We start from the raw sequence: 17,299 nt of genomic DNA on the forward strand, positions 1-17,299 counted from the left end.
TGCTTTGGCGCGATAGCAAGTATCGGCTCGGTCGGATTGCTATGCACAATTGGATGTTGTATGGCGAATGTTTTGGTGCCCAAGATAAGTGAGTCGACATCCATTTTCTCCTTGCCTTTTCCTGACTCAACTGCTGCAACACTTGGTGATTTACCACGCCATTCTTTTCGACTTTCCAGATGCATGAAATTTCCACTAGGGTGCACCATTTTACTCTGATGGAATCCACTCGGATGGATGTCACTCGGATGGAATCCACTCAGATGGAATTCACTCGGATGGAATCCACTCGGATGGAATTCAGTCGGATGGAATCTACTTGACCACACTTTTTCACTCGGATAGCTTCCACCACGGTGCATTCTTACACTCGGATAATTTCCATACGATCGCATGTTTTGACCAGCCGACCGATAGTTACCGATGTTCAGTCAGCCATTATATGAGTATTCAAGTCGATCCCAAACAGTTTGCCTTTGCTCTTATGGAAACAACGCCTTTGGTCCACTCGGCTTCATACACCGACTGAACATATCATCTGATGGTGACCTTGGTCGTTACAACTGTGATGGCTGGTTAGAGCTAGAACCAACCGACTGATTGGCAACTTGGACAACAACATATCAAAAGTTGGCTTGATCCGCTTGCGTTGCACTTTAGCTTCATTCCTCTTCCACTTGCCAACTTCTGGACTCTTGGGTTTGACAAATTTAACTCGAGTATTTTCTTGCACTTGCGGTTGCCCCCTGAGTGTAGGATTCTTGATGGTGATTTTGATCACTTCCTTGCCATCGGGCTGCTTATCAAGCACAACATGTCTCCCCAAGACCGTGCTGCCTTCCTTGTCTTTCCTGGGTTCACCAACAATGATATTAGCTTTATTAGCAGATTCAGCTACCTCCGGCCGAATGAGTAGCTTCTTCCCCTCCAAACCCATGGTATTCATTGGAAAAGGTTGTTTATCAACTTGCATCTCAGAAAAGTTCAATGGTCCGTCATTAATGGTCGATTGTATATGTCGTCGAAAAACATTGCAATTGTTAGTAGCATGAGAAAAAGAATTATGATACTTGCAATAAGCATGCCGTTTTAGCTCTTCAAACGGCGGTAAAGTATGATATATTCTAATAATCTTAGCCTGTAGCAAAGCATCAAATATTCTATCACACTTAGCAATGTTAAAAGTAAACTTCATATCTTCATCATGATTCTTATGAATCGGTTTCATATCATTGCAAGTAAACGGTTTGGCCTTAGATGGCCAAACAAATTCAGTAGCAAAAACATAACCCTCATCGTCCGAGTGATCACTATCATATTTCACCATATTCATCTTTGGAAGATCGGCTTTGTATCTATGCACTTCTTTGAGGTCTTTGCTTCGGCTTTCCTGAGCCAAAGCACTTTGTAAGAGTTGGTTGATATTTAAGAACTCGTAGCCTTCTAGCTTTTCTCTAATGGGAGTTCTCAAACCACTCAGCACTAGGTCTGCCAAGTCCCTCTCAGTTATCACCAAACTAAAACACCAGTTTTTTGTTTCTCTGAATCTCTTGACGTAATCGGAGACCGATTCATCATGCTTCTGTTTAATCGATGTTAGATGTGACAACTTGAGTTCATTGTCGCCGCTATAAAAGTGATCATGAAACTTCTGCTCTAGTTGCGACCAAACCCGAATGGAACCATGGGGTAAAGAAGAAAACCATGAAAATGCGGTACCAGTTAATGATAAAGGAAATAAACGCACTTTCAATTCATTCAATGAGCCTGCCTCACCCAATTGTGCTAAATATTGACTAACATGCTCCCATGTGGTTTTTGTGCCTTCTCCATTAAGTTTAACAAAATCTGGAATTTTATATCCTGGAGGGCACTGGATGGCATCAAAATACTCGGGGTACGGCTTTTGGTAAATCCGATTTCGAGGTAACTCAACTCCAAAATTCTCTCGAACCATATTAGCCATCTCCTCTCTAAGATTAGCTAGACCATCATCCACAGTGGACGATAAAACTTGTGGCAGTGGCATAGGAGGAGTAGGGTTACTAGCTATAGGTAGGAATTGTGGCATGTATGTCGACCCATAATTTGGTAGTGGTCGAGTGGTTGTAGCTGTAGGTAGAGTTTGGTTTGGTATTGCCACCGAACTTGGCATGCTCATAATAGGGTTGCTGGGTGCAGTCACAATCTGATTTGTTTGGGTAGGATAATAAGCCATCGGCACGGGAGGCGCCGATGCAATAGGTAAAGCCACATTAGGGTTTTGCACACTAGCAGCTACACCATCATTACCACTAGACGATTGAGATATATTCTTCTGAGCATTAGTATTTTCTATGAAAGTTTGATAGACTAGATTATTACCATCAGCAATACGACTTTCAATCTCAGCCCACTGCTCAAGAGAAAAGGCACTTGTCGGTGTCAAAACCGGCGGATCTCGGGTAGGGGGTCCCGAACTGTGCGTCTAGGCGGATGGTAACATGAGACAAGGGACACAATGTTTTTACCCAGGTTCGGGCCCTCTCGATGGAGGTAAAACCCTACTCCTGCTTGATTAATATTGATGATATGGGTAGTACAAGAGTAGATCTACCACGAGATCAAAGAGGCTAAACCCTAGAAGCTAGCCTATGGTATGATTGTTGTTCATCCTATGGACTAAAACCCTCCGGTTTATATAGACACCGGAGAGGGCTAGGGTTACACAGAGTCGGTTACAATGGGAGGAGATCTACATATCCGTATTGCCAAGCTTGCCTTCCACGCCAAGGAAAGTCCCATCCGGACACGGGACGAAGTCTTCAATCATTTATCTTCATAGTCCGAGAGTCCGGCCAAAGGTTATAGTCCGGCTATCCGGACACCCCCTAATCCAGGACTCCCTCAGTAGCCCCTGAACCAGGCTTCAATGATGGCGAGTCCGGCGCGCAGATTGTCTTCGGCATTGCAAGGCGGGTTCCTCCTCCGAATACTTCATAGAAGATTTTGAACACAAGGATAGTGTCCAGCTCTGCAAAATAAGTTCCACATACTGTCGTAGAGAGAATAATATTTACACAAATCTAATCTACTGACGTATTCCGTAGCGTGTCATCACACCACAGCCAAGCCTTTATTTGAACCGTTTTTACTGTCCCACCTTAGCGCGTTTTGCGAGGCGGCTTCCTTGGCACGTCTTGTCGAAGCAGAGATCGTGTCCCCTTATCCCGGGATTCTCATCAATACGGGCGTGGGTAACCCAACCGCACCATTGATTATGGCGCTTGGGAGATAAGCGAGTTTTACCAGGCTGGTGGGGACGCATAGTTTCGTCCGCCCATATAAGGGGATAAGGATCCGCCTTTCCATCCATGCCTTCTTCCTCCTTTGCTCATCCATTTTCGCGCACTCAAGCTCCAGTGCCCAAGTCCGCATTCCCCACCTCAACCTTCTCCAGCCATGTCCGGAGCGGGAGGTAAGTGGATGGTCTCCTCCGTTATGGAGGGACACATCAAGAAGCTGAGGAAAGCCGGATACTTGTCTGACGACATCGCGCACCGGCTCCCAAACAAGGGGCAGCTCATCCCCACCCCCAGGCCCCATGAGAGGGTGGTGTTCCTCACCCATTTCCTCCGCGGACTAGGATTTCCTCTCCACCCATTTGTCCGGGGACTCATGTTCTACTACGGCCTGGACTTCCACGATCTGGCCCCGAACTTCATCCTCAACGTCTCGGCGTTCATCGTCGTGTGCGAGGCCTTCCTCTGCATCCAGCCCCACTCTGGCCTATGGCTGAAGACCTTTAATGTCAAGCCGAAGGTAGTGGGCGGCCGCCAGGCGGAGTGCGGAGGCGCCATGGTGGGCAAGATGCCCAATGTCCTATGGCTCGAGGGCTCCTTCGTGGAGACCATAAAGAGGTGGCAATCAGGGTGGTTTTACATCACCTAGTCGCGTGACCCTGAATGGGTCGCAGCCCCCGAGTTCCGATCTGGAATCCCTACGTGGCTCACCTCCTAGAAAGAGAAGGGCCTGCCGTGGGGTAAAAAAGGAGAGCTGACCGGACTCCAAACATGCGTCCAAAACCTGGTGAGCAAGAAGCTCAAACTTGTTAACGTAGTCCAGGTCATGCTCATCCGCCGGATCCTCCTGTGCCAACAACGGGATTTCAGCTTGTGGGAGTTCAACCCGGCCCAGCACTGAACTCTGAGCAGGCTCTTCGACACAATGTACAAAGATGCCTGGAAGGTGCTATTCAAGGGCGCCGAGGCTCCCGCATCCGCTATCGAGGATCGCGGATTCAGCGTGCAGCGTCAAGCCAACGCGGTAAGCTGTTTTTACCTCTTACAGGATATTTGTCTTTCATAGTTTGACTCTATGCGGGATCTAAGCCCCCATGCCTTTGACAGGACTGGCAGAGGACGGCCAAACAGATCAACTGTCTGGCTTCTTTGCCTGAAGACCCAGCGGACGCCCGCTTGGCAGAGCTGCTGGTTTCGGCACCTTACGTGGTGCCGGAGAAGAAGGCCAAGAAGAAGGCCACGGGAACCCGGAAGAGTTCCCGGCGCCCGGTGGAGTCGGACTCATCGTCCGATGACTCCGAGGCGCACTCCTCCCATGAAGACGAGAAGGAGGAAAGAGAGGTCTCTTCCCCAGCAGGGGAAAAAAAGAAAAGGAAGGCCGCCCCAACTAAGGAGGCCGGAGGGTCCAAGAAAGGGAGGACCCTCCCTACGGACTACTCCACCAACGCCGACGACAGCGAAGAGGAGTGGCCGCTCAGGGCCAAGCCCCTGGCAAAATCGTAAGTATTCGGATACCTGAGTGACTCATGGCGTTCCTTTATTGCACAGCTTCTCCTGACGCCGAATATAATTATGCAGTCCGCCCAAAGCCTGGCTCGATGTGTCATCGAGAGGCTCCCTGGATTCGTCAGATGTGAATAGTTTTTCACTTCCGACCGCTACCTCCCCCCCGCCCTACGGACGACGCCGAGGTGTTGTCCCAAAAGGTTCCAAGCCAGGAGGAGGTGGTCCTGGAGGCGCCGCAAGGCGACCTCCCGGACTCCAGGCGCAAAGGGGGAAAAAACTCCAAGGGCTCCAAGTCCGGCCCTGGGCCGGACACCGCACCGGAACCTTCAATGGTTCCGGAGTCTGGCAGGCGGCCCCCTAGTAAGAAGGGCAAGCCTACGACGCCGGTGACCTCCGTCCAACCGGAGGCACCGGATAATTTGCTGGAGGTGCTTAACGGCGCCTCCATCGACGAGGAGCACCGCACTATTATGAGTGCGGTGATCCAGAAGGTTCAGTCCGCCAAAAGCGGGCTGACTGAAGCCTGTGCCAGCCTGCTAACAGGCTTTGAGGTATGTGAAAAATATGTGAAAATATTACCGCATAGACAGTAGCCCCTGATGCTCTGTTTGGCGTTCGGAAAGAAAAGCCGAATAGAGGATCTAACAACATTCGCAGGAGTCTAACATAATTAGGTCAATATGCGTATGCAGGCTTCGCTGCTGGCCTCTGCCGCACTGACTGCGGAGGTGGATGCGCTGAAGCAGAGCCTCGAGCGGTCCGAGCAAGAGCTCGGCCTTGCTAAAAAGGAGCTCGAGGAAAAAGAAGGTAAGTAATACCTTGTGGAGTATATTTAAAAAGATGCAGTTGCAAAAAATGACAGGATCGCTATTGGTGTCCTAGGGGCCACGATTGAGGTGGCGACCGTTAAGCAAGTGCTTTCCGAGGCCGAAAAGAAGGCGGCCACGGAGCGCACCGAGCGGGAGAAACATGAGGCGCGGGTTGGCGAGGTGCAGCAAGAGCTCCAGGCTCTCATGAAAAAACATGAGAGTTTGGAGCTTGACTCAAAGACGCAAGAGTCCGAGCTCGCGGCGGCCCTTGAAAGCGCCAAGTCTGATAGGGCCGAAGCCCAGAAAACCCTCCAGGAAGTTGAGGCGATGAAGAAGATAGCGGCGGGTAAGGCATTCTTTATGCAAAGCAAGCACGTGAAAGTGAATTACTTGTTACTTAGCCGAATCCGGAGCTCTCCAGGAGCATTCGCAGATTTGCCCCGTAGCGTGTCAGATGCCGCCGCCTTCTACCGGGCCGAGGAGGGCAGCTTGACGGAGAAGGTGTTCTGGTCTCAGTATGCTGAGGCCGGACACTAGGTGCCCTTGAGCGACCACCTGAAGCAACTGGTTGAGCTCCATAAGGTGGCCGAACAGGCCATGAAGGGCCTTATAGTTCGGCTGTGGCCTGGAGAGGCCCTGCCTGGGAGCTACTTCGGGCTGGTGAGGCGGCTGGTGGATGCCTGTCCGTGGCTCGAAGTCGTCAAGCGCTCCGTCTGCATTGAAGGTGCCCGTATGGCGCTTGCCCGTGCTAAAGTGCACTGGGGCAAGATGGATGCGGAGAAGCTTGTGAAGGACGGGCCACCGCAGGGCAAGGAGCATCGCCATCCCGAGGTGTATTATGAGGGCGTCCTGAAGGGCGTCCGCCTTGTGGCGGACGAATGTTCCAAAGATATAATATTTGAGTGAACTTGTTCGTTTTATCCTGTGCGCTGAAAACTTGTTCATATGCGCTATCCAACGCTTGTTTTAATTTAAAATATTACCTTCTATGCGGCCGTTTATCGATTCTGAGAGATGGCGAGTCGTCGGCTTCTGCCCCGATGCCACGAGTGCTGGGGTGTTCGGGATAAACCTGAGCACTCTTTTTCCCATTCTTGGGTCCTTCGAGGGAGGTGCTCAGCACAACGAACAAGGCAATCGGACTATAATGCGTTATCACTCTCACTTAGCCAGAGAATTCTATAATTTTAGATTTCGGCGAAGCCCATAGTGTTCGGAAGATTGAGTTCGGGGCGCTATACACGCCTAGGCCGGACAAAGCCGACTCCTCGCTCTAAGCGGCATAAGTCTTTAGGGACTCGAAACCTCCCGAACAGCGACCAGCTCTCGCCCTATCATGACAGTCAGTTTTAGCTTTCTCTACTGAGGTGCTTAGCCCGGCTCAACCGGGGCACAATCGCAGTAGTTCTCCCAGCGCTACCTTAGCCGATATAGCGGAACGTAAGGTACCAAAACATGGGAGCCGGGCAAACCCAACTATTGACCAAAGACATGATTCGGAGCTGATGCATATAATGCTATAAGTTCGGAGGGCCGCACTTTGTGAAAGTGTTCGGACTTCTCACGCCGTATTATGGGGTGCTTGAGCCCCTGGCGTATGGATCGTACCAAAGTGTACGGGTGCTAAATGTCATAACTGAACATATGTATTGAAAAAGAAATGAATAGAGAATGCAATAATAAGCTGAAGCTAAGCATTGTTTATTTTAAAAGGCTACTGCGAAAGCAGAACGATACAAATAGTGCGATAAGCAAGAGATGGGACTATTTGACATGTCCCCCTCCAGGGGCGAGCTGCGAGACGGTATGTAAGACAGGCATTTTGCTCGTTATAGAGACCACCTGGGAATTCGACATAGCTTTCTGCCTCCTTGGTTGTTGCATCGTGTGTTCAGCGGGTGTACTGCCGGACAGGCCTTCCGAAGAGTGGAGTCCTGAAAGTAGGAAATAATGACAAAATCGGGAGCCCCTAGTGCGGTTGAGCCGCATTTTTGGGCGTGCCGTGGTCGTGCCCCTCCCCCTGTGCCCATGGTATTTTCAGAGCGTAGTTATGTACGCGTAGTTCTGATTTCACAGTTTTGCGAGGGCTGGTGTTGGGGCCGTATTGCTATGCTTGCTTGGAACGTGCGAGGCGGTCTTGTTGTAGGTTACTCTGGGCGCACTTGACGATGTTCGGACGTTTAATAGCCGGACTGGAGAATTGCCTTGAGAGGCTGCTTTGTACTTCTGCTGCGAGGGCCGCCGTGTGCTCCTCCGTTCGGAGAGAGCGTTCGGTGTTTCCATTGACCATAATGACTCCTCGCGGGCCTGGCATCTTGAGCTTGAGATATGCGTAGTGCGGCACCGCATTGAACTTTGCAAATGCGGTTCGTCCGAGCGGTGCGTGATAGCCACTGCGGAAAGGGACTATGTCGAAGATTAACTCCTCGCTTTGGAAATTATCCGGGGATCCGAAGACCACTTCAAGTGTAACTGAGCCTATACAGTTGGCCTCTACACCTGGTATGACGCCTTTAAAGGTTGTTTTTGTGGGTTTAATCCTTGAGGGATCTATGCCCATTTTCCGCACTGTATCCTGATAAAGCAGGTTCAGACTGCTGCCGACGTCCATAAGGACTCTAGTGAGGTGAAATCCGTCAATGATTGGGTCTAGAACCAACCCGGCGAATCCGCCATGGCGGATGCTAGTGGGGTGGTCTCTTCGATAAAAAGTGATCGGGCAGGAGGACCATGGGTTGAACTTTGGGGCGACTGGCTCCAACGCATATACGTCCCTGAGTGCACGCTTCCGCTCCCTTTTGGGGATGTGGGTTGTGTATATCATGTTCACCGTCCGCACTTGTGGGGGGAAGCCCTTCTGTCCACTATTGTTCGGCGGCTGGGGCTCTTCGTCCACGTCGTTGTGCAGCCCCTTGTCTCTGTTTTCGGCATTTAACTTGCCGGCCTGCTTGAACACCCAACAATCCCTGTTGGTGTAATTGGCTGGTTTTTCGGGGGTGCCATGTATCTGGCATGAGCGATCGAGTATATGGTCCAAACTGGACGGGCCCGGAGTGTTCCTCTCAAATGGCTTTTTCCGCTGACCGGGCTTAGAGCCTCTGAATCCGGCATTAACTGTCGTATCTTCAGTGTTGTCGCTGTTAATGCGGCGCTTGTGCTTGTTGCGACGCGACCTGCCATTGCTGTCCTTGGTATCCGAATTACCAGGGCTCTTGGTCATGTTATTGCTATGAGCCAGCCAACTGTCTTCTCCCGCGCAAAAGCGGGTCATGAGTGTCGTGAGGGCTGCCATAGATTTCGGCTTTTCCTGTCCAAGGTGCCGGGCAAGCCACTCATCACAGATGTTATGCTTGAAGGCTGCTAGGGCCTCTGCGTCCGGACAGTCGACGATTTGATTTTTCTTGGTTAGGAACCGTGTCCAGAATTGTCTGGCAGATTCTTCTGGCTGCTGAATTATGTGGCTCAGGTCATCGGCGTCTGGTGGTCGCACATAAGTGCCCTGGAAATTGCCGGGGAATGCGGCTTCCAGGTCCTCCCAACAACCAATTGATTCTGCTGGCAGGCTGTTATGCCAATGCCGAGCTGGTCCTTTAAGCTTGAGTGGGAGGTATTTGATGGCGTGTAGATCATCGCCACGGGCCATGTGGATATGAAGGAGATAGTCCTCGATCCATACCGCAGGATCTGTTATGCCATCGTATGATTCAATGTTTACGGGTTTGAAACCCTTTGGGATTTGATGATCCATTACTTCATCTGTGAAGCATAGTGGGTGTGCGGCGCCTCTGTACTGGGCTATATCACGACGTAGCTCAAATGAGCTTTGTCTGCTGTGTTCGGCCCAACCGGATTTACTATATCCGGCGTGACGGTTATCGTCTCGTGTCGTGGGGCGCCCGCGCGATTTGTAGATCGATCTTGTTTGCCTTGCACTGTCTTCCAACATATCTCGCAGGTCTAGCACATTTCCCCGTGCCTTGGTATTTTTTGAGCGATGCCGGGGTGCGGCTTGAGTGGAGGGCCGGGAGGACTCTCTGTCGTGGCCGTGAGGTGGCTGGTCAGCCGCATTATGCGCTGGTGATGTAGGCTTAAGTGCTTCCTCCTCTAAACGGGGTAGCAACCTGCGCTTTGGGTAGCTCTTGGAGGGGCGTTCGAGTTCGTATTCCTCGGCCGCAAGGACTTCCGTCCATCTGTCGGCTAGCAAGTCTTGATCAGCTCTAAGCTGTTGCAGTTTTTTCTTAAGGCTACTCGCTGTGGCCATAAGCCTGCGCTTAAAGTGCTCTTGTTTGACGGGATCCTCAGGCACGACAAATTCTTCGTCGCCGAGGCTTGCCTCGTCTTCGGAGGGAGGCATGTAATTATCATCCTCTTCTTCTCTGTCTACCGCTCTCTCAGGGGGGCTGGCTTCTCCATCCTCCTGCGCTGAATCTTGCTGGAGGGAATTGTCTTCGGCACTGTCCGGGGTGTTATTATCTCCCGTGCCGGCATCACCATTTTTGCTTTGGCGGGACTTAGAGCGGCACCGCTAACGCCGGCGCTTGGGTTGCTTCGTGGAGGGGTCGTCCCCCATTGTTCCGTCGCCATCGCCTTCTTTGGGTGTATCCACCATATATATGTCATATGACGAGGTGGCTTTCCAGTGCCCTATAGGCGCTGGTTCACGTTCATCTCCTACATCGTCGTCCATACCGTCGATGTCTTCGGAGTCGAAGTCGAGCATGTCGGTTAGATCATCGGCAGTGGCTACGAAGTGGGTGGTGGGTGGGCGTCGAATTTCTTCATCGTCCGCATCCCAATCCTATTGGCCATAGTCCGGCCAGGGCTCCCCTGAAAAAGAGAGAGACCTTAGTGAATTCAGAATGTCGCCGAAGGGCGAGTGCTGAAAGATATCCACGGCGGTGAATTCCATGATCAACGCCCAATCGGATTCGATTGGCAGGGGCGCGGAAGGTTCGGAGTCCGGAAAAGAGTCTGGCACCTTGGAGTCACGGGCTTCGCAGAGGATGAGGCTAGTGTTCGGCTCGATCGCCGTTGAGACTGCAGCCCCCGAGGCAGTGTCTAGCCACCCGTCCTCGATCGACGCAGTTGGCTCCGAGCTAAGGGTCGGAGTTGATGCGGGCGCGGCCTCTAGGGTTCTGTTCGGCGGCAGAGCTAGGTCATACCCATCGTGACAGTGCGGCGCGCCCGGCTGTGGCTCGAATCCGTCGAATATCAAGTCTCCGCGGATGTCGGCCGTGTAGTTCAAACTTCCAAATCTGACCTAATGGCCAGGGGCGTAGCTTTCAATCTGCTCCAGATGGCCAAGCGAATTAGCCTGCAGTGCAAAGCCGCCGAACACGAAGATCTGTCCGGGGAGAAAGGTCTCACCCTGGACCGCATCGTTGTTGATGATCGGAGGAGCCATCGGGCCTAAAGGTGACAACACAGAGGAACTCTCAATGAAAGCACCAATGTCGGTGTCAAAACCGGCGGATCTCGGGTAGGGGGTCCCGAACTGTGCGTCTAAGCGGATGGTAACAGGTGACAAGGGACACAATGCTTTTACCCAGGTTCGGGCCCTCTCGATGGAGGTAAAACCCTACTCCTGCTTGATTAATATTGATGATACGGGTAGTACAAGAGTAGATCTACCACGAGATCAAAGAGGCTAAACCCTAGAAGCTAGCCTATGGTATGATTGTTGTTCGTCCTATGGACTAAAACCCTCCAGTTTATATAGACACCGGAGAGGGCTAGGGTTACATAGAGTCGGTTACAATGGGAGGAGATCTACATATCCGTATTGCCAAGCTTGCCTTCCACGCCAAGGAAAGTCCCATCCGGATACGGGACGAAGTCTTCAATCTTGTACCTTCATAGTCCGAGAGTCCGGCCAAAGGTTATAGTCCGGCTATCCGGACACCCCCTAATCCAGGACTCCCTCAGCAGTACTTACAGAGGGTTTAACCTGTTTAGTTTGAAGAGGAGGGAACTTGATTTCTTCAATCGGAGTGATGTTGCCTTGGCGATCTTTCTTGAATTTTGCAAGGAACTCCTGCAGGTCCTTCTCCTCGCGTGCCTTCTTGTACTCCTCATAGACTTGGCGATGATTGGTCGATATCTCATCAAGACTGGGCTTAATGATGTTATCGGCGTCTACCTCAGATGGCTTGGGAAGATCAGACATGGTGGATGATGATGATTGATCTTTGTTCCCCAGCGGAGTCGCCAAAAAGTGTGTTGACACACGAACACGTCACATGTACCCTCAACGCCGGGGGTGATGCACCGCAGCTCACGTCGAAGGAGACCCGGCCGACAGCGCGATACGCAAGACAGTCGACGGGCGCTTTTGCAGACCCGAAACCCCACACCCCCGGGAGGGACCCCTTCAGGGAGTGCGGCGGCTATGGGCTGCCCTAGGTCGATTCGCTCGCCCCTAGGGCCTCGGGATTCGCAGCTCTCAAACTCGAGGAACAGCGAAGAACGAGAGAGAAAAAGGTGGGGAGATAAAAAGTAGATGAAAAAGTTGTATATTGATTTGTTCAATTATGTGTTGTTAATCGTCCGTCACCCCCAACATATATAAGAGGCGGTTGGACTTCCCGTACAAGTGAAGGATTCATCTAGGCTTTCCTTACAAGAAAAAATACATCAATTCACGTCCTACAGAGTCCTAATTCTATTCCAACTCGGATTCAGTCTGAATCTGGCCCAAACTTTGTCTTCCTTCTTGCGCGGGCCGGTGATCTTGCATATGATCTCCGATCAAGACGGCCCAAATATCAAACTTGTGCGCCTCGACGATACGAACAACTCTCATGTTGATCACTTTTTCAAATAAGGCCTTCTTGAATACTTTTTGAGGTCATCTTTACCTTCCAGTCGGACTCGGTCTTGCAGTAGACTGGATTATCCTAGTCTCGTAGTGAATTTGTAGGCCATATACTATCTCTGATGATGATGACTTCAAAACCAAAGTTTACTGTCTTGATGATATGCACAACTTCTGTAGTGAACACTTCTTCATCCGAGGTCATCTTGATAAACTTTCGGGCATATGTTCAGTTTCACTCGGATTCGAGCTCATGCACTCGGATTAGAGTCATTCACTTGGATCGTCCGACTGGACTTTTTCACTTGGATGTTTAGAATCTTTCACTCGGAAGATAATTTTCACTCGGATGACCATATTTTCACTCGGAAGGTAATCTCTTTACTCGATCGACTAGGTTTTATTCTGACGGTGATCTTTTCACTCGGATGATTATATTTTCACTCGAAAGACAATCTCTTACTCGATCGGCAAGTTTTCATTCCGACAGTAACAGTTTCACTTGGATGATAATAATTTCACTCGGACGGAAAACTTTCACTCGACCGGTAAGTTTTCACTCGGATGGTAAGCTTTCACTCGATCGGTAAGTTTTCACTCGGATGGTAGCTTTTCACTCGGATTTTCCGACTGAAAACATAGCATGATCTTGTTTTGTTTCTCCAGGCCTCGTACGACCTCGAATTGACATGAATTATATATTAAAATCGATCAGCTTGATGAGACGAAACTTTTGGGTTGAAGGGTTACACATTGCCGGTTGCCCGTCTCGGGATACACATGCCGGCAGCCAATGTTGTCCTTGGAGTACACATCAAGTCTTTCGCAGAGCCCATCCTGAACACGCCGAAGTGCGAGGCTTCTAAGATTCCTTCCTTGTGAGAAGGGTGGCCATAGGCTCGGCCCATGGACTATACCAAGGCGCGTGTGGTGGTCAGGCGCGATTTTGTTTTGAGGGTTGCGTGCGTATATGCGTTCCGTCACTCCAGTGGCGGTGACAAGCCTCCAACTCCACCCCGGCCACCGGTTGAGCTTAATCCCGTGTAAAACACCCCACATGCGCATTTGGACGGATAATCGACCCTCCCAATAATCACACACACTACTTGTACCGCCCGCCAGTGATATGCATATTATGCTGAACCGACCAATCATGGTATGCATGCCATCTTCCATTGGTTCGTAGAATAGTCTCCCCACACCAGGGTTCCAAAGTCTACCATCTGCCCGCAAGAACAGAAAAGGTTGCATGTAGAAGCTGTTTGGTTACTGCCCAAGTCCGCCCAGCCAAATCACGGGCGCTGTGGGCGCGCCAAAATATCGGCGAGCAAATCGGCCACCCACGTCTCGCCAACGATTTAGCGCAGAAGCAAAGCGGAAAAGCTATGGCGGGTTTGGCATGCCAAAATTTAGGTGATCATCCAAACGAGATGTGAAACCTTGGTCAACGCCAATATTTTGGCTGGGCAGACGCGGGCTACGATCCAAACAGTATCTCAAGTACGTACGCCCGATTATTGCTTGCGTGGGTGGCACCACTCACCAGCGATTTGGCTCTACTCGGCCTTCTTCCCCAGCCAAGCGGGCCAGCCCCGCAGAACACGTCCATGCTGGCCATCCATCGGCCGAAGAGCACGTCAAATCCTGTCGTGTCCACGTCCCGACCGTTCGATTCCCCATCAACGGACCAGCCAGCCCTGGAGGCGTCCCGCGCGAGGCAGAGCCACAAACCGAAGCACGGCACGGGGAGCTCCGCCGCGGTTTGAACTGCATGGACGCCCTCCTCGGGATCGGGTGGGCCTGCCGCGCCCGTTACGTACGCTCTCGTGAAGCGGATTAGCGCCTAGCGGGGCTGACGGGTGGGGCCGGAGTTTCAATGCGGCAGGCTGGCCATGAAGGGAAGACGAGGTCGATCCGCCTGGCCCATACGTATCTCCCTCCCTCTCCCCCTGCGCTCCCGGCGGGAACCTGACAGGCGGGGCCCGGCACTGTCGTGCGCAAGTGGCTGATTTGCCCTTAAACTCCCCGCTGAAAAGAAGATCGCCTTTTTTTAATGCGCGACACATGGCCAGGCCAACCCGACCGACCGTGCACCGGTGCACGCGTACGGGCCCTTGGAGCCGACGTGGTTCGCCTCCCGTGTATAAGTACGTGCACGAGGCCGGCCGTATGACCGTATCGCGAGTGGAGATGCTGGTGCTAACTTACGTACGTACGTACGTACTCCGTACACGCGTTTCTCTTCGACATGGCTAAGGAAAACGAAGAACACGTACGTATGCACGGCCGGGCAGGAGGTTGCATGGGTCGTCCCGGCCACAGAATTTATGTGACACTTCCTTCCATGCAAACCCGTGCTGCATCTGCACTATCTTGATTAATCATGCCGTGTGCTAGCATTAGCCAGTAGCGCTACTAGGTTGCTGATTGGGAGGAAGACGACGCGAAAAGCTCGCGCGGCCTCCCCCATTGGAGCGAGCAAGCAAACTGGCATCTCCTGCTGCAATCATATCCCGTCCCGCGTCGGCCCGGGCCCACCGTCGGATAGCACGAGGGCCCAACCCTAACCCTACCCCACCCTACCCAGAGAACGAACGAGCGAATCCAAAACGCCCGACGCGGCCGGGTGGCGAGCCAGCCCCCGAGAAAACGCAACGCAAAGGGGAGGAAACGAAGACCGGATCGGGACCTGACCCGAAAGCCATGCCATCCCTCCTGCGCGCGAGCACGGAAAGCGGTGGCGCGCGCACAGCCACATGCACCAGCACCGCCCGAGCCCGAGACTGACCGAGTAGCACGTACGTACAACCAGGATGGAAGAGGTTGGAAAAAACAAGTATAAATTGGCAAGTAGAGTACTACCAGCAGTAGATTGTACGACCACGCGACTGTACAGACGGCGAAGCAGAAACAGCATGTGACAAGGAAAGTCGGTAGCTGGAGTTTTTCCTTGTTGTAAACTTGATAATAACTGGTGAACACGAGTACATGACCGGCTCGCTCCACGCGACCACGCGTCTACGCCTAGCTACTCCAACTTGCTATGAATTCGGGCTACCTGCGACGCGGGTCCGTCGGAAGCGGTGCCGGCACGTCGCCGTCGCCGGCGGGAGGGAGCGAGCTCGGCTACTCGTCTTCGGGCACCTTGTAGTCGTCGGCGGTGACCTCGGCCAGCCAGAGCCCGGGGAAGAGCGACTGCACAGAAACGAACGGCACGCGTTGGTGCTAGCTGTTGTTAGTTAGGGATCGGAGGATGAGCGTGCCATTCTTGCACACAACACAACAATCATGCTGGGATTACTATACTGGTGCTACGCCGCTACGTTAAGTGAGCGCATAAAGCGTATCGATGGGATGGAGCCAAGGGGCAATTCGGTAAATTCGAGCGTTACTAGTACTAAATGGTTGGGAAAGGCGGGGGTAGTGTGGGGAATTCGCGCTTACATCGAGCTGCCGCTGTACGGCGCGCGGCCGCTTCCTCGGCCGCCGCCGCGGCCGGCCGCCCGTCAGCGCGTAGATGTCCTCCTCGATCTCCTCCGGCGACAGGGAGACGGAGAAAGGGGCGCGCTTGCGCCGCCTCGACGGCGGAGCCGGCGCCGCCGGCCATGACGACGACAGCGCGGCCGGCCGCCGCCGCGTGCGCTCCCGCAGCTTCCACGGCTTGTCCGCCACGTCCGCCTGAGGAGGCTGCGGCTCTTCCGTGGGAGGTGGAGGCGGCGCCATGCGCTCTGGCTGGGGCTCCTTCGGCTTGGGCGGTGGGGGCGGCGGGGGCAGGGGAGGACTTTTCTGGGGCACGCGAAGCCGGTCGGCCGCGTCGCGCAGGTGGCCCATGAGCTTCACCCGGAGCCCCTCGATCCCGCCGTCGTCGCCGGCGGCGTCGGCCCCGCGGTGGGAGTGAGACGACGAGCGGCGGCGATCGCGGGCGCCCGACGCACCCCCCGAGGGCGACTCGACGCGGTGGGGTCGAGGCGGCTGCTGCTGCGGGCGCGCCCACGGCTCGAGGTGGTGCGTGGAGGGCGCGGCCGGCGGCTTCGCCCGCGGATCTGCCGTGGCCGCCATGCCCGACGGCTCCCTCGGCGTGGACGACGGGCCGAGCAGGAGGAGGGAGGCGGGGCGGAGGAGGAGGTCTTGAGGCAGCAGGGGTCTCGCTCGCGTTTGTTTTTGTTACCGCCCGGAACGCAACGCAGCGCAAAAGCAAGGACGTCGTGGTTGTGGTGCGGTGCGCGGGGGCAGCCCGGTCATTCTCCAACCCTGGACGCGCGCAGCCGTACGTATACAATCACTGACCGGTGGGGCCGCGGCAAGGCATAGACAGCTTCTGCACAAGCTCGCTGACCCGTGGGGCCGCCGTGGAGTACGCCACGGCCTATACTTGTCGTCGTCCCGCTTAGAAAATGCTGTCGCCGACGGGAAAGGCGACTGGGCGGCGGGGCCAATCTGTTATTAGCAGTAGGAGTATATCCAGCAAACCAAGGATGTGAAGCTGGCGTGCCGATGTGGCGACGTCCGTGACGGCGAGAGGACGGGGGCGGCGGGCCCCGCACGGCAGTGGTACAGGGCGCGGCCATGCAGCGCCGCCTTGGGTTTCTGGCCCCGGGCCCGCGGGCCAGTAGCTTGGCACGCGACTATACCGCCTTGTGTCTCCCCCCCTAGACCGCCTGACCAGTCTTCCCGCCGGGCACGGAGGTCCGATCATCGGCCGATCGGGTGACGGCGACGACCGGAGGATCGGAAAATCAAGTGCTGGCTGCTGCTCGGAGATCGGATTTGGTCGGAGTGCGCGAGGAGCAACGAGCGAGCCGGGCGCCGTGCATTTGACCGGAAAGAAAGAGCAGCGGGGAAAGGTGCATGCGTGGAGCGTACGTACGCGGGGAGGTGTGGTGTGATGT

The 17,299-nt window shown here is 53.5% G+C and overlaps 1 protein-coding gene across 1 annotated transcript; it reads right to left on the reverse strand.

Annotated features, from left to right (window-relative positions):
• Positions 1–15,249: 15,249 nt before the first annotated feature.
• Positions 15,250–16,568, reverse strand: LOC119331735 (formin-like protein 14). The gene is made up of 2 exons (XM_037604930.1): positions 15,855–16,568; positions 15,250–15,605 (listed from the first exon to the last, which is right to left on the reverse strand). Exons 1-2 carry the CDS (start codon positions 16,467–16,469, stop codon positions 15,537–15,539), a joined length of 684 nt encoding a protein of 227 aa, XP_037460827.1. The 5' UTR covers positions 16,470–16,568; the 3' UTR covers positions 15,250–15,536.
• Between the last annotated feature and the right edge of the window lie 731 nt (positions 16,569–17,299).

This window comes from Triticum dicoccoides, chromosome 1A (assembly GCF_002162155.2).
Source record: "Triticum dicoccoides isolate Atlit2015 ecotype Zavitan chromosome 1A, WEW_v2.0, whole genome shotgun sequence".
In the NCBI taxonomy this organism is placed as follows: domain Eukaryota; kingdom Viridiplantae; phylum Streptophyta; class Magnoliopsida; order Poales; family Poaceae; genus Triticum; species Triticum dicoccoides.

Bases quoted from the DNA above. Each gene is read 5' to 3' on its own strand.
- LOC119331735 (XM_037604930.1), bottom strand. From the start codon at position 16,469: ATGGCGGCCACGGCAGATCCGCGGGCGAAGCCGCCGGCCGCGCCCTCC. The intron at 15,606-15,854 runs GTAAGCGCGAAT...GTTTCTGTGCAG, and splicing joins CCGTACAGCGGCAGCTCGAT to TCGCTCTTCCCCGGGCTCTG.